The 22,684-nt window shown below is 34.1% G+C and overlaps 3 protein-coding genes across 3 annotated transcripts; 1 reads left to right on the forward strand and 2 right to left on the reverse strand.

Moving 5' to 3' along the window:
• Positions 1-10,556: 10,556 nt before the first annotated feature.
• LOC132053787 (uncharacterized) lies at positions 10,557-10,883 on the reverse strand. Its single transcript, XM_059445891.1, has one exon. It carries the CDS (start codon positions 10,881-10,883, stop codon positions 10,557-10,559), a length of 327 nt encoding a protein of 108 aa, XP_059301874.1.
• A 6,180-nt stretch (positions 10,884-17,063) lies between these two features.
• LOC132051664 (pentatricopeptide repeat-containing protein At2g22410, mitochondrial-like) lies at positions 17,064-19,444 on the forward strand. The gene has a single exon (XM_059442832.1). It carries the CDS (start codon positions 17,167-17,169, stop codon positions 18,844-18,846), a length of 1,680 nt encoding a protein of 559 aa, XP_059298815.1. The 5' UTR covers positions 17,064-17,166; the 3' UTR covers positions 18,847-19,444.
• Positions 19,445-19,805: 361 nt separating this feature from the next.
• LOC132051665 (L-idonate 5-dehydrogenase-like) lies at positions 19,806-22,295 on the reverse strand. Its single transcript, XM_059442833.1, has 6 exons — positions 22,077-22,295; positions 21,799-21,866; positions 21,270-21,506; positions 20,654-20,944; positions 20,358-20,545; positions 19,806-20,262 (listed from the first exon to the last, which is right to left on the reverse strand). Exons 1-6 carry the CDS (start codon positions 22,207-22,209, stop codon positions 20,070-20,072), a joined length of 1,110 nt encoding a protein of 369 aa, XP_059298816.1. The 5' UTR covers positions 22,210-22,295; the 3' UTR covers positions 19,806-20,069.
• Between the last annotated feature and the right edge of the window lie 389 nt (positions 22,296-22,684).

The following is a 22,684-nucleotide window of genomic DNA, read 5'->3' on the forward strand; positions in this document are numbered from 1 at the left end:
ATTCATTAATACATAAGAATAACGAATTTATAAATATATACTTATACGAGACGTCTCAAGTAATATTGTTAGTCATAAATAATAATAAAAGAATATATATTCTAAGAATATAATATTCTATTAAATTAAACAACTGAGCCAATAAATTGTTGTTATTAACAATTTGTACAAAAAAAAGGGCACCTTATATACTGTGTCATATAAGTTTACACAATTATATGCCTTACAATATTACTTGAGACATCTTGTATAAGTATGTATTATGTCCATTATTTTTATGTATTAATGATGAATAATATTCTAAAACTTAGTAAGTATTATATGCACTAATTATGATGAATTATAATCCTAAATAAATTTAAATATTTATTTAAATGTTTTTATATATTTTTTTCTAAAAAATAATAGCTACCGCGTCATTAAATAGGTATCGAAAATTATATTTTCGGCTAAAATAACATTGTAACTAACTAGGCAAAGTTAAGTGACTTTTAAAAGGCAAAATAAAATCGATTGAGTATGACGATCAATTGCTCAAAGTTGAGTAATCATTCAAGCTTCTAACTATCAATTGCTCAAAGTTGATTAATCATTCAAGCTTCTAACTCTATAATTAAAGAAGGTGATGTATGTGATTACCTCGTCATGTTGATTGGTGTCTGAATCGTAAATAAACGATTGCTATATTTGTCTAAGCAAGTGGTCCAACTGAATTCTGCATGAAGTTTATTTAAGTATATATACTTAAAAGGGCAATACTTGGGAGCATCATATAATCCATATCAATCTTTAATTAAAGACTTCTGTATCGGGACCATCCTAAATTTAACGGATTATTTAGTAAACATCTAAAATTTGTCTAGTCGTTCCTGCGTAAACTACTTAAATGGTAATCTAATTATCATGAATAATTCTTTCTTCCTCCTCTTTTTTTCACGTTTTGATTGCGTTACTATTAGCTTGAACATTTTAGCAGGTTAATCCGAATATATGAAGATTAATTTGGAGTATATTCGGCGTCACATGAATAATGATCAATAGTAATAACAGAATTTAAGGTCTATACTCTATTGTATTGAAGAGACAAGTACGGGCACAAAATGTGGTAAAATCGAGAAAGTGCACTACCAGAAAGAGAGGTTTTTCCTAGCGACACTTAATGAGAAATTTGTGTTATAAAATATGATTTTTCCACGCCATTTCCACCGAACCAGCTCACTAAAAAAACACATGATGGTAAACAAGTTCCCATTGAAATGCTGGGAAGCTTCTTGATTTTTCGGCGTGAAAACACTACTATTTAGGTTTTTTCCACTGACATTTAGTGGGAATAGCCACAAAATATTTTTCAGTGGGAAAATAATGATTATTTAGTAGTAGTGGTCCTCACGAATACATAATAGGCTTCATCAATTGGGCAATAATTAGGACACAAAGGTAGTTCAACAACAAAAGGATGCACTAAATCAATCGATGCTTAATCTGCGGAAACAATTTAAGTACCATGAGGATATTTGTGGATTCTAGACAAATGACTAAGTTCAACTTGGACAGATCCGACCCCCAGGCCCAAGTTTCACCTAGTTCAGAAGCCCAATACACAAGACAGATTAGGCCGGCCATATTCACAAACGGGCAATTGGCACGATTGTCCTTCTTCGGGGATGGTATTTAATTTTTGGCCCTCAAATTGCTGGTCTTTAATTTTTGGTCTTCGCCTCAAAGTCTATGGGTTCAGGGTTCGAACCCCTGCTCAGTCAAATATTTTAAAAAAAATCGCAAGACAGAGTTTAGATTTTGTAAGGCAGAATTTGCCTGCAAAACTCTACCTTGAGGCAGAGTTTGCTACCTTATAATGCAGAGTTAGCATGCCTTATAAGGCAGAATTTGCTACCTTAAGGCAGAGTTTGCCTTCGGGCATAAGGCAAACTCTACCTTAAGGTAGAGTTTGAATCCAAAATTTTGCCTTGCGATTTTTTTAAAATATTTTGACTGAGCCGAGATTCGAACCCGGAACTCATGAATTTTTAGGCAAACAACAAAAATTAAAGATCAACCATTTGAGGGGGAAAAAATTAAAGACCAGTGCCTTTGAAAGGCAATCCACGCAAAAAAAAAAAAAAAAAAAAAAATGTTCACAAACATTGGGTTGGTCCGGTCGCTTCAATATGATAAATTGCAAGGTTTGCCCTTCAAATGGGATGGTCTTTAATATTTGCCCTTAGCAATCGAACTTATGTCTAGTGGCGCATAAGTTCTTTAAGGGTACAGGACATAACTTGTGAAATATTATGATGCGAAAATATAAACTTATATTCCACGAAAGAGTTATTTGCCTTGAGAAACAAAACTTAAAGACTAACAGAAAATAGGGGCAAAAGTAGTTCTCAAATGACCCCTTCAATAAAGCATTTCGGATATACTGGGAGCAATCTGAATTTTCCAGAATATTTTCAATCCAAATGCAACCATCACTTAGGGCCTGTTTGGAAAGCCACCCAAGTAATTGGAATTGGGTGTAATTACATAGTTTAGCTTGTTTGTTTAACCAAGTAGTTACACAGTTAGGTGAGAATTAGGAGTAATTGAGAGGGTGAATTACACTCTCCAATTATCAAGGGGGGGGGGGTTGAGAATTAGGTGTAATTACACTCTGTAATTACAAAGTTACTTTAGTTTGTTTCTTTTTGTTTTATTTTAATTTCTTTTTATTTTTTATTTCTATTATTTTTTTTATTTCTATTATTTAATTTCTTTTTTATTTTTACTTTTAAAATTTTAAAATGTACTTTTCTTTTTATATTATTTATTCTTCATTTCCTTTCTTTTCATTCTCAACCATTAGTTCTTGTGGTTCCATGTAATTGCTCGTATTTTTTTTATTTTTTTTATTTTATGCATTTAGCATAACCGTGTTATTATTCTAGTTTAAATGTGTTATTATTCTAATTTTTTAAACTACATCTCTTAATATTGAAAAGAATGAGTTATTAACAAACTTGGCATATAACGAGCGATGTTATTAAAATAGATTTTCGTTGTGTAAGAGTTATAGACTTATATTTTCTCTTTCTTTGAATTATTTACTTAAGTTACATTGAAATTTGACATACGAGTATTATGTTAAACTTTTTCTTTTGGATTCTGAATTTAGGTTATATTTTCGATTTTAAGTTATTCGCTTTAGTACTGTTGACTTGTTATTTCACATTGCATGTTGTTTATTTTTCACTTACAATTGATAGTTTTTTGTGTCAAACATTTGAATAATGTTATGACATTATATTTATAAATATTATTTTTTTGTCAAACATCCAATCCATGACGTTCTCACAGAAAATGTCTTCTTTTTAAGTTTTATAATTAATTAAAATTAAATATTATTAGTTTGAAAAATATACATCAATTATTTTTTACAATATTAGTTACAAATATATGATTATTAATTAATATATTTTAAAGTAATAATGTGCTATTAAATAACTAATTTAATATCATTTATAAAGGCAAATATTTTTAAATATTAATTTTAAATTTTATTTTTATTTTTAAATTAAACTAACTGTGTAATTACACTTGTGCAACCAAACAAAGACGCTTGTAATTACACTGTAATTACGTTATGACAAACAAACAGGTCATTGTAATAACACTACTGTGTTATTACTAGGTTGTGTAATTACTACCCTAGTAATTACACCAATTTCAATTACCAGGTGGCTTTCCAAACAGGCCCTTAATTTTGTAGATAACGTGTAAATTGTACACAGTACTAGTTGTTATACATAGATGCATATATGAGGGACATTTGTAAAATCATAGCTCTATTTTTCCTTTTCTTTATTTTGTTCAAATACTTGTATATGTAGAGATAGCTAGTAGCAAGTGTAGGTTGTACCTTATGTATGCAGTGAATGGTTGTACACAGTTTGTTAGTTTGTTAGACAAATAGTTAATCAGTTAGTGGGAGTTGATGCTGCAAGTCTAGATATTTTGGGTCTTAGCTGTCAATATAAGTAGGACATTGTACACACTTTGAGATTGCTTTTGTGAATGTGAATATACATATAATTCTCTCCAATTTCTTCTCTCTAATTCCTTCTCATTACTTCAAAGATCAGTTAAACTCGATTTAGTTAATAAAGAGTCTTTTCATTGTATTGTCTGTCCATTAGCAAGACAAACTAGAACTCCATTTCCCCTTAGTGTCAAGAAAATTGTATTTCCTTTTGAACTTGAACACATGGATATTTGGGGCCCTTATAGACAGGCTATCCCTAATGGATTCAAATACTTTCTTACCATTGTATATGACCTCTTTAGAATGATTTAGGTGTACATGATGAAAATAAAGAGTAACACTGTTGTTCTAATTAGAAACTTTATCAACTTTATTCATACTCAATTTTCTGCTTCTATTAAGACAAGTAGATCTGATAATAGTCTGGTTTTTATAACAATTATTGCTCTACTTTGTTTTCTTCTCGTGGCATTATACATCAATGTTCTTGTGTCCATACACCCCAGCAAAATGGGGTGGCCGAGAGGAAACACAGACAACTCCTTGAAGTATCTAGAGCACTAAAATTCAACCATATGCACCACTTAAGTTCTGGGGTGAGTGTCTTCTCACTGCTGTGATGCAAGTCTAGTTGCCCCCAAGGTCGCCTACAAAGTCGAGAAGGGCCAAGCTTCACAAGGAATAGGTACTCGTGAGCATGCTTTGGTACCATTCCGGAGTTCCCAAGTGTGGAAGATTGCTTGGGAGGATCAAGCGGAGATGGATGAACATTGAAGTGGCTAAATTAGTGAAGGATGGCTATGCTTGCAAATGAAGCTACTTCATGAATTCAAGACTTCATCTCCAAAGGAAGACCAGCCAAACAAGGACCTCATTTCATTAAGGGTAGTTATGTAATAGTCAATACTCTTCTTTTCCTTTCTAGTATAAATAGTAGGTCTTTTATTTCCTAGATTTAGTTTATGTTGAATACTCTTGTGAGAGTTATGAGTGCTTGGAAAAGCCATTGTTGAACCTTGATTGGAAAAGGGGTTACTTGGGAATTCAATTCCTTGAGGTCCACTTTATAGGTTTAGGTGCTTTTATGATCCCATAAAAGCACCTAAACCTGTGAAATGGACCTCAAGGGAATTGAATTCCCAAGCAACCCCCTTTTATGATCCATAAAAGCACCTAAACCTATGAAGTGGACCTCAAGGGAATTGAATTCCCAAGCAATCCCCTTTTCCAATCAAGGTTTAACATTGGCTTTTCCAAGCACTCATAACTCTTACAAGAGTATTCAACATCAATATTCAACATAAACTAAATCTAGGAAATAAAAGACCTACTATTTATACTAGAAAGGAAAAGAAGACTATTGACTATTACATAACTACCCTTAATGAAGTGAGGGCCTTGTTTGGTTAGTCTTCCTTTGGAGATGAAAGTCTTGAATTCATAAAGTAGCCTCATTTGCAAGCATAGTCATCCTTCACTCATTTGGCCACTTCAATGTTCATCCATCTCCGCTTGATCCTCCCAAGAAATCTTCCACACTTGGGAACTCCGAAATGGTACCAAAGCATGCTCACGAGTACCCATTCCTTGTGAAGCTTGGCCGTCCTCGACTCTATCCCTCTTAGATGACCTTGGGGCAACTAGAATTGCATCATATGTCTACCTTATCAATAGATTACCCTCCAATGTCCTTGGTGGTAAATCATCTTTTGAAGTTTTTCATGGTTCCACTCCATCTCTCACTCAAATGAGAGTGTCTGGATGCCTTTGTTATGCTACTATCCCTCATTACTCAGATAAATTCATACACCCGAAGCCATATCTTTTGTTTTTATGAGTTATTCAGATACACAAAAGGGATACAAGATTTACAATATCTCTACTGATTCCTTCTTTGTCAGTAGAGATGTTGTATTTCATGAGTCTATCTTTCATTTTAGATATCCCAAATCTTCATTTCTTCCTTCTGTTCCTTTCACATCTCCTAGCATAGATCCTAATGATTCTACCTTCCCTTCTGGCTCAAGATTCTTCAGTTTCTATTCCTACTTTACTTTCCGGTTCTCTCCCTTCTCTTGATCAAGCTCTTACAGAATCTATCTCTATTCCTGCTTCTATATTCCTCTTGCTCCAGCATCTTCCCCTATTTTTATTGCTCCATATCCTGCTACACATACTTTAACTCTTCTTGCTCCTTCTTCTCTTCCTTCTAGAAAATCTGCAAGAGTGCATAAGCCATCTATCTGGCTTACAGATTATGCTCATCTTTCTTCTTCTTCTACTCCTTATTCTATCTCAGCTTCTATTTCTTATTCTTCCTTGTCCCCTTCTTATGTTTCTTGCCTTAATGGTTTTTCTTCCATTATTGAAACAACTTCTTTTCATCAAGTTGCTCAAGATCCAGCTTGGGTTTAAGCTATGAATCTTAAATTACAAGCTATTATTGATAATCACACTTAGGATGTTGTTGAACTTCTTGCAAGGAAGAAGCCCATTGGTTGTAAGTGGGTGTTCAAGGTCAAATAAAAAGTTGATGGTAGTGTAAAGAGATATAAAGCAAAACTTGTTGCTAAATTTTTTGCTCAACAAGAGGGTCTAGATTACCATGACACCTTTTCACAAGTTGTGAAAATGATATCAGATGTGTTATTTCTATTGCTACCCAGTACTCATGGCCTCTTTTCCAAATGGATATATATAATGCTTTTTTGCAAGGTGATTTACATGAGGAAGTCTACATGGTTTTACCTCAAGGATTTGCTAGCCAAGGGAAGTCTAAGGCATGCAGGCTACTCAAATCCTTGTATGGCTTTAAGCAGGCCAGTAGACAATGGAACATGAAGCTAACAACTACTTTGTTGCAGTCTGGTTTTCAGCAAAGCAAATCAGATTACTCATTGTTCACTAAGAGATGTGACACAGATATTGTGAATATTTTGGTGTATGTGGATGATCTGCTTATCACATGTAGCAAGACATCACTAATTCAAGAAGCAAAAGATATATTGAATCATAACTTCAAAATGAAAGACTTAGGGAATATGAGATTTTTCCTTGGAATTGAGTTTGCCAGGTCAACAAAAGGCATACTCATGAACCAGAGGAAGTATGTGGCGTTAATATCAGAGTGTGGTTTGGGAGGAGATAAACCAGCTTCAACTCCTTTGAAACAGAATTAAAAACTAACTAGCATTGAGTATGACAAAGCATTTTATTTTGGCAATTACAAGGAGCTGGAAGACAAATGAGTGTACCATAGACTTAATTGGAGATTACTATACCTAGCAACCACAAGACCAAATATCTCTTATGCCATACAACACTTGATCCAGTTTATGCATGCCTCGAAAATGCCACATTATGAGGCAGCCTTACATGTGGTAAGATATATAAAAGGCAGTCCTAGTCTGGGATTGCTAATGAGTAGCAAACAGTCCAACAAAGTGACAACACATTGTGATGCAGACTGGCATCCTGTTTGTTGTCTAGAAAATAAGCTACATGTTTTTGTGTCAAGTTAGGAGACTCTTTAATTTCCTGAAAATCTAAAAACCAAAGTACTGTGTCCAGAAGTTCAGCAGAAGCTGAATATAGCTATGACACTCACAGTTACAGAATTACTATGGCTTGAAGGCTTATTGAAAGAGCTGGGATTAAAGGTAGATTTGCCAATGGATTTGAAATGTGATAGTAAAGCAGCCTTGCAAATTGTTTCTAATCCTATGTATCATGAGAGGACTAAACACATAGAATTAGATTGCCATTTCATTTGGGAAAGAATACAACAAGGAATCATCAAAACAAAATATGTACCAAGCAAAGCTCAGATAGCTGATATTTTAACCAAAGGTTTGGGAAAACAATTACATGGTGATATGGTATGCAAGTTGGGAATGTTAAATGTATTTCATCCCTTAACTTGAGGGGCAGTGTAGAGATAGTTATTAGCAAGTGTATATTGTACCTTATGTATGCAGTGAATGGTTGTACATAGTTAGTTAGTTTGTTAGACAAGTAATTAATCAGTTATTGGGAGTTGATGGCTCCAAGTCTAGATATTTTGGGTCTTATCTGTCAATATAAGTAGGACATTATACATAAATGTGAATATACAGAAAATTCTCTCCAATTTCTTCTAACTAATTCCTTCTCATTACTTCACCATCTTTTCCATTAGTTAAGCTCTATTACACAAATAGAAAAAGATGTTTTTGTGCTATAAAACATGATTTTTTTACCTTATTCCCACCGAACCAGTTCACTGGAAAAACGCATAGTGGGAAACAAGTTCTCACTGAAACATTGGGAAACTTCATACTTTTTCCGTGTGAAAACACTACTATTTAAATTTTTTCCACCGACATTCATTGAAAAATAGCCACTGAATATTTTTCAGTGGGAAAATAAATATTTTAGTAGTGTTTCCCCTTCACCAAAGATAAATACTGATTCTGCACAAAGAAAAATTCAATCAATGAAATGGAACTACCCCAAATTCTAACATATCCTTCTTGAATCACTCTTCTAAATGGCTTCTGTGTATTGAGCTCTATGTTGATGTATGTAGGCTTATTATTCCATATCATATATAGTATATGTAAATTAATGAGTTAATGATCCAAGTCCGAGGCGCGCAGGTCAAGTTTTTAATTAGTCTACGCACTAGATAGTTTGATATTTTTAGGGTGTGTTCAGTAGGGAGGAAAATGTTTTCCTAGAAAATGTGTTCTTGGAAAATAAGTGAGTTTCTACTTGTTTTCTCATGTTCGGTTGGGTAGTGAACAATAAGTGAATTTCTTTGGGTAGTGGAAAAAAACTGAATTTCTTTGGAAAAAAACTGAATTTCTTACTTATTATTTCATGTTCAGTTATTTGTGGTAGAAAATGTTTTTTGAAAAATATTCATCCAAGCCCCACCCACCCCACCCCAACCCCACCACCCCATACCACACCAATGCCTACCCCCACCGCCCACCTCCCACCCCAAGCACCCACCCTCTACCACCCACCCCCTAACCAAATCCCCCCACCCACCCCCTAACCAAATCCCCCCACCCACCCAACCACTACCCTTGAACGCACTTCATCTTCACCCACCTTACGCCCACACCACCGCTCCATCCGACCCTCCCCCCCACACCCTCCCAAATTTTTTTATTTTACTTTTATAAAAAAAGAAGAGCAATTTTTTCTTACCCACCCCTAACTACCACGCCACCCTTACCACCCACGCACACCAAATTTAATCACGCAAACTTTCTATTTTTAATTTTTTTTTATATTGGTAAAATAAAATATGAAGTAGAAAACTCAGGGGAGGTGGGGGTGATGTAAAAAACCCAAGGAGGGGGGAAGGGGGTGTGTGGTGGGGGCTGGTGGTGTAAAAAAAAAAAAAAAAAAAATGGAGGGGGAGGGGGGTTTGTGGGGGTGGGGGTGGTGGAGGGGTGGTGCGTGGAGTTGTGGGAGTGGTTGGGATTTGGTGGTTGGGGGAGTGGGTTGGGTGGTGATAGGGTGGTTGGTGAAATGTCACTTCTGCACTTATTTTTCCTACTTTGATTGGGGAAGTCATTTTTCCCCAATTTCAAGAAACTTATTTTCCTAAAAAAAAATTATTTTTCAAAATTATTTATCAAATGAACATGAGAAAATTGAAAAAACACACCCTTACTATATCCAAACTGCTACACTAAAGTCTACCGAGAACTGTCATTTAGTAAAAGTTAAGCCCAAATGACAGCAAGCTGGCAAAATATTTTTGGAACTGGAAGCAGGTGATCGTGGAATAAAAGTTAACTCCTTCGTGGCTAAAAGACCAAGTGATCATGTCCCCAATTAAGATCAGACCTCGTGTATTTGAAATTTTATCGACTTTTGGGGAAACGATTTTTTAATTGACATAAGTCACAGATTTTTTCTGTTGTGCAATAAATAACAGAAGATGCTAGCTGCCTTCCTATTTGCCTAGGTGATTTTCTCTCTTCCTTTTACCTTTTCCGATAAAGGAAATGCACACTATTTATAATTACGGGTGGTATATAGTCGAGAACGTAAAGGAAAAACTCAGGAAGAAATTAGCTGGGCGAGGTATTTAGCTGTTCTAAGAAAGAAGAAATGGAGATGAATACAAAGTAAAAATGAGGAACAAAATATAAGAAATTAATACATGTAACGTTTAGAAAATGGCAAACAGATGTACTTGCTCCAATATCGACAAGATCCGACAAGAGCTTTGTTTAATTGTTTTACGTACTTCTTCTATAGTTCTATTTACAAAATTTAAAATTCACACAAAAAGTAAAAAAGGGAACCAAAAAAAAAAAAAAACAGTTTTACGCATTTCTTAAGGGAAAAAAGAAACTCATTGTATTTTTGTCTATGTTGCTCAATCTCTTTTAAGCTGCCGCCATTTGCATGTTAGATCCTTCAAAAAATACCGCATTTTTGAACGATCTGACAGGAGTATCCGACACGGGTGCAACAACATATTTAGATATAGTCCGATTAACATAGATTTTTGTAATTGGATATAACATAACTATGTAAGGTTAGGAGTGATCTTGATGACAAGTCCAGGGAAAACATCATCAGGGTCATGGATATGTGGATTTTGCTCAACTATGAATGGGTCATCACACTTGTCACTGATGGTATGCAGAGTTTCACCTTCTCCAACAACGTATATTTCATCACAAGGCCTCATAATCAGGAACGGCTGGTTTCCTTTCATTGCAGAGTTCTCTTCTACTGAGCTCAATAGAAGTAGGCAAAATATTACAATAGCACAGTACAAACAAGAACCAACATCTGGTATAGCTAATTTTGCTAGTGTTGTGGACTTCCCTGATATAACAAGGATAGCCATGTTATGGTGTACTAATAAAGAGGACAAAAAGAAAAGGAAGAGAGAAAATTGAGCAAGTATCGATGAGGGTGTTTACATGTTTTCCTTTATATAAAAGAAGAAATTAACGGATTTAGGTAACATACGGGAGGTGGGCGGTTGTGTTTTATTGTTAGAAGTTGGATACAAAAGTCTTCCACTATATACTTGGTCTGTTATTATTAATAATGTCCAATTTACGTGGTACTCATTTCTTTTAGTCAGTTTTAATTAGTACTAATAATTTAATTCCGAACTTCTCATTTTAGCCTTAACGAAATAATTAATTGATAGCTAAAAAAATTTATATAGCTTATATTAGAACAAATTTCAAGATTCTTTTTTTAGTTTTTTAAAAACTCCATGTTCAGTCAAATACCTTGACATAAATTGAGACGGAATGAATAATTTACCTAAGTTTTTTTAAAATTTTGACTAAAAATAGGCTCGTGAATTGATTAAATGACCCTCTACAAAATACAACAAATCGTTTTTGTGTTATGTCAGAATCGCCCATGCATACAGAAGGTCGTCAAATACCTCTATTCATTTTTTTTAAAGACCCTTTTAACTAATTTCCTCCCTTTTTACTTTGGTGGAGGGTGGGTGGTTCATTCATGTGATCCTAGTGAAACAAAGATCCTCTTATTATCTTTTGATCCTAATTTATGTGATATCACTTAATTGGACATAAAAAAATTTAATTTATGTGATATCATTTAATTGGACATAAAATTTTAAAAACTGCAGAGTGGAACCATGCAGTATCAGAAACGAGATAGATCTTCCAAAGAACAAGACCTTTTTCGAATAAGCCAATTCATTTGGGACCCTGCAGATCCACTCTTTTTCCTATTCAAAGATCAGCCCCCTGGCTCTGTGTTTTCACATCGAGAATTATTTGCAGATGAAGAGATGTCAAAGGGGCTTCTTACTTCCCAAACAGATCCTCTGCTAATAACCAACGAATGGCAAGTGCTTTTCCTTGTGTGGATCCTATTGCAATGGGAACTTGATGAGTCGATCCACCTACACGTCTTGCTTTTACTGTTATATCGGGAGTTACTCCACGTATTGCTTGACGTAAAACGGATAGTGGATATAGATAATTTGATAAGCTAACAATTGTGTTTCAAAATACGGTTAACCAACATGTTAACTAATTGATTACGATAAATTGGATCGAAGTTTGCTTCTTCTTCTTCTTCTTCTTTTTCTGCAGTACCTCGACGTGACATGAGCGTGAGTCCCGTTCTACATGTCAATACCGGCAAGGTGGCAACAATGAAATTTATAGTAAGAGGAAAATCCGTCGCCTTTAAAAATCGTGAGGGTTCAAGTCCCTCAATCCCCAAAAAGACTATTTCACTCCCCAACATAAAAATAGTTTGTGAAATTTACAGTTTCAAAATAATTTAAATATTTTTTTGAGTATAAGTTATTTCACTTTAGTGGAGGGCGGGCGGTTCATTCATGGGGTTGAAGGATAAAAAGAGGCACTCTTATGAGGTGGTTATAGATGTTAATTGTTACTGTAGTATTTAATTTTTGATGATGTTATTAGTGGACATTGACCCTTTTTAATCTGATTCTACATAAAAATTAGTTTCAATAAACAAAAAACTAAAAGAAACAAATAGAATGAATCAGAAGAAAACATCCCAAGAAGAAACTAGGAAACAATTTCCCACCCGTCAAATAACTAGGATGTGCAATATTATTTTAAACAAAAAATGTGATTGACCGAACATGTTTGGTGAGCCACAATCCTAGTAGTGATAGAAGCACTTCATTAATCAATTTTATCTGATCCTCGCAAATTGAAACGCGTGGCTCATATTAGAGATTTTGTTTCATTTTTCTTGATTTTAGGAACTCACCAAGTATCAAATAGTCATATGTGTTTCTGAAAGGGCCAAGTGGCAACAACTCGGATAGTGAAACTTTACTAGTTTGATTAATCTAATAATAATGTATCGACTTGTTCGCGTTAATATACTTATTAAAGAAGTAAAGATTAATCCACTTTCTTTCAAGAGCTTTTTTCATTTGTAGAGTTTAAGACTTGAGATCTTTAATTTAAGAGTAAAAAAATCTCAATAATCCAAACAAAGCAATCGGTGATCTCTCTTATTCTTCTTTTAATCAAAAGAATCCTAGTTTTTTCCAATGAATTGTTCCATTCATTATATTGTTCTTATCAGTTGCTTTTATCTATCACATTGCCGACCAATATTTCGAAGAAATGATTTTCTATGACCATTTTACATTTACCATTTTGAATGACCTATTAAAATATAATACTACTCAATTTTATATGCTTGCATCAGTTGTCCTCAGTTGCTGCGTTCTCAAGTCTCTCTTTTTACTAGTCTTGAGAAGCCCGTGCTGAGCTCGGGCCCAAGATCAAGTCAGAAAATTTCACAATAGTTTAAATTAGAAAAGAGATAATTTGATACATTGTAAACAAATATAGTTGGATGTATTTAAAATATTAAAAAAAAAAAAAAAAACTGACTATAAGAGTAGAGTCGACCATTTAGTTTGGGTTTTCTTCACAATGGTTCAGAAAAAACTCTACTCCCTCTGTTCCTATTTAAATGTCTTAGTTTGACTCTGCACGAGGTTTAAAAAATAAAATGAAACTTTTAAATTTTGTGGTCTTAATCTTGACATTTAGAATTTTGGAATTGAAAAACTTATTAAATATAGAAAAATGCATTTTTTTGGGACATGCCAAAAAGTAAAGTAAAACACTTAAATTAGGACAAAGGGTATATTATATTTCAGCTAAGATTTCGATATTTAGAATGATCCTTTTATTTCTTCATCACAAATTCTTGCTTTATTTTCTTAAAAAAATAACATATCACCGTAAGAGCGGATGTTTAGCTAAACTCAAAATGGTTTAAGAGTTAGAAAAGATAATTAACAAAATTAAACTGCAAAAGTCACTACAAGAAATAAAATATTTGGCAACAAAAATTTTTTTGTTGCCATAGATTGATTATCATTGCAAAAAGTACTTTTGGCAATAAAAAATAATAATTTTGTTGCATAGACTTTTCCCAACGGCTGTTATTGCAACAACGTGCAACAACTTTTTTTGTTGTTGCCAAAAGTACTTTTTGCAACAATAATCAATACTATGGCAACAAAATTAAATTTTTTGGCAACAAAAAAGTTCATTTGCCAACAATAAAATTAAGTTGTTGCCAAATATTAAATTTTTTGTTGTCATTTCTATACTTTCTTGTAGTGAGTTACAAAACTGTTAAAAAGTTAAAATTTATTAAGAATAAATGCAAATATGTGATTAAGCAGCTGCCCACTTCGTAGCCACATTTACATCCCTTTCCGTTTTATTCTCCTCCACCCCTAACTTAATTAAGCAAATTGAATAAAATGTATAGTCCTTTTTCTTTTATTTTCAGTGTAAAATCAAAAAAAAAAAAAAAAGTTAGCTAAAAGGATCTGTGTGCATATGCGCGATTAGTAACAACCATATTTTATGAACTCTCTGGTTCAAGAAAAAAGTATCAAACTATACATTCTACATTTATTCTTTTGTTAACGAATTAGTAAACTTACTTATAAATAAGACAAAATTTAAAATTTAAGAAATTGACACTTTATACTGACATTAGTATATCTTAATTCTAATTAAATCATATATATCTAAAATACAAAAAGTAGCTACTTTTCTTAATTTAAACTTTTTTTTTCTTTCAAAAGATGCATGTGAGGAAATAACAATTTCCCCCTTTATTTCTTGAAGTCTAATGGAATATTAATTTGTTAACTTTATGTCAATAATAATATTATAACTCTGCTATCAGTCCCAAGAAAGTTAGGATCAACTAAATTTAAATAATTAAATCATGTCTCAATACAATAACGTATCTAAAAACATTATTATTTGTTCTCGCTTTTATTTTTCTAACAGATCAATTTTTTTTTCCTACTATACAAAATTATGTTAAAATATCATACCTAAATTTATATTTTTAAATAAAAGATTATTAGTAAGAGATAAGATCAAGAGAAATTTCATTATAATTATAGAATTTATAAAGTGAAAATATCATTTAAAAACTTCTCTCTCAATACCAAACGAGGTCTTCAAAGTTATTAATATTGTATAGTTTTTGTCTTTGTGGATGGTTGTTTCTTTCAGATGACATCATCACCAGTTACAATTTTTTAAACATTTTAAAGAGTCTTAGTAGGCGTTTGACCACAGAAATTAAAAAGAAATCACTTTTTTTTTTTTTTTGGAATTTTTGAAGTTGGAGTTGTGTTTGGCCGTAATTTTTGAAAATAATATTTGGTTGTTGAAATATACTTTTTCTAAAAAAATATGAAATATGATTTATGCCCCCCAATTTCTAAAAACTAGCAAAATCACCCAAAGCAATTAATAAACATAAACTGTGCGAGAAATATATCAACTATACTGAAGATCAGCTTATGCAGTGCTCAAAACTGATGGTTTCTTTCCATCAAAAGGCTACAACCGGGAGGCTTATTGGTGTACACGAAAAATATAACATCTATAAATATGGCTTTGTTGCAAAATTCCCATCTACTTCTTTTCTTTTAGAGGATTTTTAGCACGTGATGTTGAATATTGTTGGAGTGGAGAGTAATTGAGCAACATAAGTTGCCTCTGACCAGTAAAAAATGTTGTATGAACTTTTAGAGAAAATTGAGCAACATAAAAACTTTTAGGGTAAAAATTGAAAACAGAAAAATAAAAGTAATGGTCCAAAACAGAAAATGAAAAAAGTGAAAAACAAGATTTTGATTGTTTTTCAAATTCTGAAGTTGTATTTGGAATTTTTATGGCCAAACACCATAAAATGTAAAAAACATCTAAAAAAAAGTGAATAATTCTCATGGCCAAACGGGTCCTTGAACTTTTTTATATTTACCAAATTGAAAGTGGCAACCTAAATAATAAAGGAATAAAATAAGGCTACAATAAATGGCAAGTATAAGGGCAAATTTGGAAGAGCTCTTCTTTTGATTAGCAAGATGCTCAACTAAATAGTTGCGATGTAACTGAGGATTACAAAAATCATTAGATTGTCCCTTATTATATATAGTAAAGTAATGTGATATGCGATTTAATTTTTCAAGTTAAATTATCAAATGTATATTTGAAATCTATGAAAATTATTTCTCTCCCGTCCCAATTTATTTGATATAGTTTGATTAGGCACGAAATTTAATAAAATAAAAAAGATTTTTAAAACACGTGGTATTAAAGTGTGACTCAAATTCATTTTTATTAAGGATAAAAATGAAAGTTTGAAATTAAATTATTCTTAAATATAAAAATGTATCATTATTTTTGGGACAGACTAGAAATAAAGTTTATGGTATAGAGGCATAATTCAAATAGCTAGATTTTGAATAAATAAAAATTACACTACAAATTCTAGGTAAATTGATTGTTATGTATAGGGCTGTTCACAGTTTTGGTTAAAACCAAAACTAAATCGAAAATTTAACCAAACCGAATAAAAAAACCGACATTTGGTTTAGTTTGGTTTGGTTTGGTTTTAAATTTGAAAAACCGATAATATTTGGTTTGGTTATGGTTATAGTAAAAAATAACCGAATAAATAACCGAACCAAACCGATAATTATATACATAAAATTTATAATTATTTATATGTATAATATTAACTTTTCATAAATAATTAAAGATATTTTATACCTTTTAATTATTAATTTAATTTTGGTCTACGTATTTTTAAGGCGCAAAGTACGTCTTAAAAGAATATGTCGAAATCAACAATCCAAGCCAACTCTAATAAGTTGTAAGCATAAGGGTAAAAAGTAAAAACCCTACTATCTCTTTTCATTTTACATTGCTTATCGTATGTTTTCACTTGATATGCGCAAAGTTCGCCGCTTGTGGTAGTGAGGAAAAAGAGTTTCATAAGAAATTTGAACAATGTAGAGAGAGAATATTTGAATTGTCATGCGGCTCATAAATTGAAAAACCGAACCAAACCGACAATAACCAAACCGGTGATTATTATTTTACTTGGTTTGGTTATGATTTTAGACATTTAAAAACCGACTAAATTGGTTTGGTTATGATTTTAACCAATAACCGACCCAAACCGAACCATGAACATCCTAGTTATGTAAAGAAATTCTCTAATGTTTAGTTAGAAAATCATCATTTCCACTAGCTTTCAACCTGATCTGAGTAACATTTACTGAGAAAAATTGGAGTAATTAAAATTTCATGAAACTCTCAAGACTATTTTCGTCCACTGTCCAAAAACCATCGCCATACTTGAACATCTCAAACTCAACTAAAGAACTTCATTGCCACCTCATCAGAACTCAAAATCACTCCAAAGACCCTTTTGCTATTTATAATTACATGATTCGTGTGTTAGTCAAAAATGATCAACCCATTGATGCACTCCACCTGTTTGACAAAATGCGTCAACAAGGATTACATGGAAATAACCTCACTTTCATTTTTATATTTAAAGCTTGCTTACAAGTTTCAGATATTGTTCTTGGAAATGCAGTTCATGTTAATGTTTTGAAGCTTGGGTATGAGTCCTATTTGTATGTATGTAATTCTTTGATTTATTTGTATGGTTGTTGTGGTGATTTGGGTTGTGCTAGAAAGGTGTTTGATGAAATGTCTGAGAGAGATTTAGTATCATGGAACTCATTGATTTGTGGGTATAGTCAATGTAATAGATATAATGAAGTGTTGGGTCTTTTTGCTTTAATGAAAGAAGAAAATGTGAAGGCGGACGCGGTGACATTAGTGAAAGTAGTGCTAGCTTGTAGCTATTTAAGGGAATTTGAGATGGTGGATTATGTCGCGAAGTATATTGGGGATAATTGTGTGAGAATTGATGTGTATTTGGGAAATACATTGATCGATGCGTATGGTAGACGTGGATTAGTTAGCTTAGCTGAAGAAGTTTTTGCTAAGATGGAAGAGAGAAATGTGGTTTCTTGGAATGCCATGATCATGGGGTATGCTAAAGCAGAGGATTTAAGGGATGCAAGGGATCTTTTCGACAAGATGCCTAAAAGAGATGTGATTTCTTGGACTTCTATGATCACGGGGTATTGTCAAGCTAATCGATTTTCAGAAGCTATTGCACTTTTCCAAGAGATGATGGCGATTAAGGTTAAGCCTGATGAAATTACGGTTGCTAGTGTGCTTTCTGCTTGTGCGCGTTTAGGTACACTTGATGTGGGTAAGGCAGTACATGATTATGTTTGTCAGCATGACGTTAAAATGGATATTTATGTGGGGAATGCGTTGGTGGATATGTACTGCAAATGCGGATCTGTTAATACAGCCTTGGAAGTGTTTTTGAGCATGAGGAAAAAGGATACTGTTTCTTGGACTTCGATAATCTCTGGCCTTGCAGTGAATGGATTTCATGATAAGGCTCTTCAGCTCTTCTCACAGATGTTAGGAGACGGTTGTAAGCCAACTCACGGTACATTCATTGGCGCACTACTTGCTTGTGCTCATGCAGGTTTGGTGGACAAAGGTTTGGAATACTTTGAGAGTATGGAAAAACATCATGGATTGGTGCCAGAAATGAAGCATTACGGTTGTGTTGTTGATTTGTTGTGCCGCTCTGGTAATTTAAATAGAGCGTTTGAGTTTATAAATCTTATGCCTATGGCGGCAGATGTGGTTTTGTGGAGAATGTTGCTTAGTGCTTGTAAACTTCACGGTAATGTGGTTCTTGCTGAAATTGCTGCAAACAAACTTCTTCAATTAGATCCTGATAATGGTGGTAATTATGTTCTGTCATCAAGCACTTATGCCACTGCAGAGAGGTGGGACGATGCAATGAAAATAAGGCAATTGATGGATGAGGGTACAGTACAGAGGCCATTAGGCTGGAGTTCAATTGAAGTAAATGCAATCGTCTAGCATTCAAGGAACCATGCCTTTGAAATGTGAAGTACCTGAAACATAGTACTGTTTGAAGGCACGTGAAAATCGAGTGCATATCATGTGAGCAAGAGTTACTGTTCTTTAGCTCTGCCCTTTTGGATTAAGGAAAGCTTAATATGAGTTGCCAACTTATGCATGAGTTTGGTTTGCTCTTCTTCAGCAGTAAAAAGATGAAGGTCCCAATATGGATATAGGTTTCTATTTGACACCTAAAGAACATATTAAGTTTGATCGTGGAGAACAGAATTGTATTTATGAGCTCTGCTTCCTTGGGGTTATAGATGGTTGTTGTAACTGGTACGTGATTTGTCAGGTGCATATTGCAAGTATAGCACCGGTCTTTTGCTCTTTGCTACTGCCTCTGTGCCACATCTAACATTTTAAAATTGGAGTGATGGTCGGAGGCTTAGAGCATACTCCTTAGAAGATTGTGAGTGTAGCTGTAGCAGCAGAATCGCAAGGTATGAAGCTGCAAAAATCTCGCTGATTGGTTCTTTACTTTTTGAGTGATACTGTATATTTCTGAATCATGTTCATATTGATTTTTATCTGTGTTGCTCGAACTATCCAACAATGATGCCGCACCTGTGTCGGATTCTCCAAAAATGCACTACTTCTGAAGTATCCGACACGCACCCTTCGATAATTATGAAGAGTCCGAGGAACATAGGTTTTTATCCTAGTGATCATGGGTTTGGTTGACACTGAACCTTGTGTAAAGCATTCTAGTTACGGGCAAGCCATTCTAGATGGAACTTTTGGACGAGTATATGAATGATCAGTGGTTTTACATTATTCACATCCGCAATATCCTTTTCTACAACATTCAAGTTAATTATTAATACTTCTCGCTGAAAGAGGTTAAAAACTGATCTCCAAACACGCATTTGTGTAATGATTTTTTTGGAGAGATGCAAGCAGCAAGGTAGAAAATATGATTGAAAATCTGTCTCATGCAAATTTCATTAATAATAGGCCTTTATATAAGCACAAAAACAAAGTAATAGACTCCTCCTACCCTAAAGTATTAGACTCCTACTAAAACAAAGAAACTGAATGTTCTACTAAATCAACTATTACACTCCTCTTACACCTAAACAACTTGTTATTCTAAAAAATTGTAGCAGTAACACATGCAACTTCCAACAATTTGATACCAACTTTGAGTTCAGGCCACACTGCCAGTAACTTCTATTCAGCTACAGGTTGAACATGACCTTGATGGCATTTCCACCGCGAGAACTGGTCTCAAAGGCTTCTTCCACACCCTCTTGAGTGAACTTATACCTGTGGGTTATGAGCGGCTTCACGTCTATTTTACCAGTTTTCAGAAATTCAATGCAGAGTGGCCATGTATTCCGATATCTGAAAATGCCCACGACATCCACCTCCCTACGACACAAGAAAAAAAGACCCTGATTGAAAATTTCACCTTCAACAAGTGTTTTAGGGAAGAACTTTAATTAAAATCAAAGTAGTTCAAGTACCTTGCAGCAGCTGAAGTAAGAGGGAGAGTCATCTCACGCTGACCTAATCCAACGAGGCAAACTTTACCACCAGCACGGGTGGCTTGCAGAGCCATTGACATAGTCTTGTTAAAACCAACACAATCAAAGCTCAAATCCGCAGGACTACCCATTGCACTACGTATTTGCACCACTTCCTCTTCCACATCCTACAAGTCGAATAGTGCATGAGATATACCATGTTTGTCCATCAAAAGAAAAAAGATTACCAGGGGATGACACAGATAACTGCTGATGGGGAGAAAAAAGAGGAGAACCTGCATACTAGAAGAAACTTTAATGATCTCATCAGCACCGAGGTCTTTCGCGAAAGATAATCGGCAATCATCTATATCAACGATGACTATCTTGGGTGATCCAAAAGCACGAGCTGCCAGCATAGTGACAAGGCCAATAGGTCCTGCACCTATGATCACTAGTTTGGTTTCTGGACCCACTTGGGCACGGCGGCAAGCATGGACACCAACACTCAAAGGTTCACACATTGCACCTTCCTCCAAGCTTATATTATCTGGTAACTTAAAACATAGATCTCCAGGATGCACCACCTGATGCAGAGACAAATTCCACACTTCTTATGAAGCCTAGTAAAGGATTTCAAGAGAAGGAAAATTCTTTTTCAGTTAACTCACTGTCCCCTACTTGAACAATTCTTTTGTAGAAAGGCACATGTTCTTATACTGCAACCGCACCTGTTGCAACAAAGTAAAAGATGGGTGCAGTGATATTTTGTCTACACTTATTGATTTAAAATCTTGAATCTGCCTTTGCTCTACGTGAGTTCGATAGCTCTTCCTGGTTCCAACACCCCGATTGCTCTGAGCAAAGTCTAATCTTTGTCAACTTTGGAAAATGATGGAGCAGAGATATTACCTGGTTGGCTAAAGCACCATTAGTTGGAGGAGAGCCAAAGAATTTCATTTGACGGCAGAGATTGTAGCGATCGTCTTTGCATAATTGACACTGCCTGCAACTAATACCAGGCTCCAAAGCTACCCGATCACCGATCATCAGAAATTTCACTTGGCTACCAACTTGTTCTACAATTCCAGCACACTCATGCCCAAGTACCATCGGCTTTTTAACCACGAAATTTGCTACTCTCATATTCTGGATAGCCATGTTGAAACTAAGTTACAACGCAGTAATCTAAAATTTTCCAAGTACCTTAACAATTTTTTATATCACCAATCTTCTATGCTCGCAAGGGTGTGGTCTAGTAATCAATAAAGTGGTTGAAAGTCATGAGAGACTAGGTTCAAATCGGCATGGTGCCGGTACCTGTACTAGTGGGAGAATAGTTGAGGTGTCCTCTAGATGAGATGACCCCAACACCACAGCTATAACGGAGTAAGATTTTTTTTTTTTGTTGTTGTTGGTCTATTATACAGACTAAACTTACCTTAAAGTGATGGATATCACTTCCACATATACCAACAGCTTTAATTCGAATCTTGACATCATAAGGACCTAATTAACACAAGATCTGTATCAGCACAAAACAAATAAATTCAACTAACTCAAGTTGATGCACAGGTAGAATCAAGACAGATTTCCCAGGTCAAAAAGTCATGAAGGAGCTCAGCACGGTTCAATTAAGTGCATGAATTATTGTGGTTGAGAGAAGAAGAAGAAGGCAAGAAAGACAAAGATCTAAGAGCAAAAAACAGAATTACCAACCAAGAGGTGGGAGCCTATATGGCTGAATCCGAAGTGTTTTGATACTAAGAAGCCAAACTGCCAAGTTCTCTTCTTCTGTTACACTGTATTCTGCTTCACCATCTGATTCTGATAAATGTCCCTTGATCACCATTCTTACACACTACCGCAGCGTCACGAAGGTTGACTTAACTAATAGTCCTTGCGGTTCAGTTTAGGTGTCATACTTCCTTTTAAATTTTATTTCAAAAAGAATATCATACTTTCTTATTTAGAAACTATTTAATTTTAAATTTCTATATACCTTTAATGTAATGCTTTATAACACACAATTTTTATGACTTGTTTTACTCTCATGAATTTTAGAAGTCTTTTTTTCTTATAATATGATCCTTTTCTGAATGTTGTATATAGCGAGAACTTAGTAAATCGGACTGTCAACCTCTTTCTTTATTAAATTTCACATCTTTTTTGGTTGTGGTCGTCTTATTGACAAGACTACCACTATGGTCATTTGGATTGATATGATTAGGCGCGTGCAAAGTAAATTGACAAATCACATCAAATTGATAAATTAAATTAAATAAAAAAAAGTCAATTAATAATTTGATTTGACTTGATTTGATGTT

Source organism: Lycium ferocissimum, chromosome 4 (genome assembly GCF_029784015.1).
Source record: "Lycium ferocissimum isolate CSIRO_LF1 chromosome 4, AGI_CSIRO_Lferr_CH_V1, whole genome shotgun sequence".
Taxonomy (NCBI): domain Eukaryota; kingdom Viridiplantae; phylum Streptophyta; class Magnoliopsida; order Solanales; family Solanaceae; genus Lycium; species Lycium ferocissimum.

Bases quoted from the DNA above. Each gene is read 5' to 3' on its own strand.
- LOC132053787 (XM_059445891.1), bottom strand. From the start codon at position 10,883: ATGGCTATCCTTGTTATATCAGGGAAGTCCACAACACTAGCAAAATTA.
- LOC132051664 (XM_059442832.1), top strand. From the start codon at position 17,167: ATGAAACTCTCAAGACTATTTTCGTCCACTGTCCAAAAACCATCGCCA.
- LOC132051665 (XM_059442833.1), bottom strand. From the start codon at position 22,209: ATGGTGATCAAGGGACATTTATCAGAATCAGATGGTGAAGCAGAATAC. The intron at 21,867-22,076 runs GTTGGTAATTCT...TGTGTTAATTAG, and splicing joins ATATAGGCTCCCACCTCTTG to GTCCTTATGATGTCAAGATT. The intron at 20,263-20,357 runs GTACTTGAACTA...CTTGTGTCGTAG, and splicing joins CTTACTTCAGCTGCTGCAAG to GGAGGTGGATGTCGTGGGCA.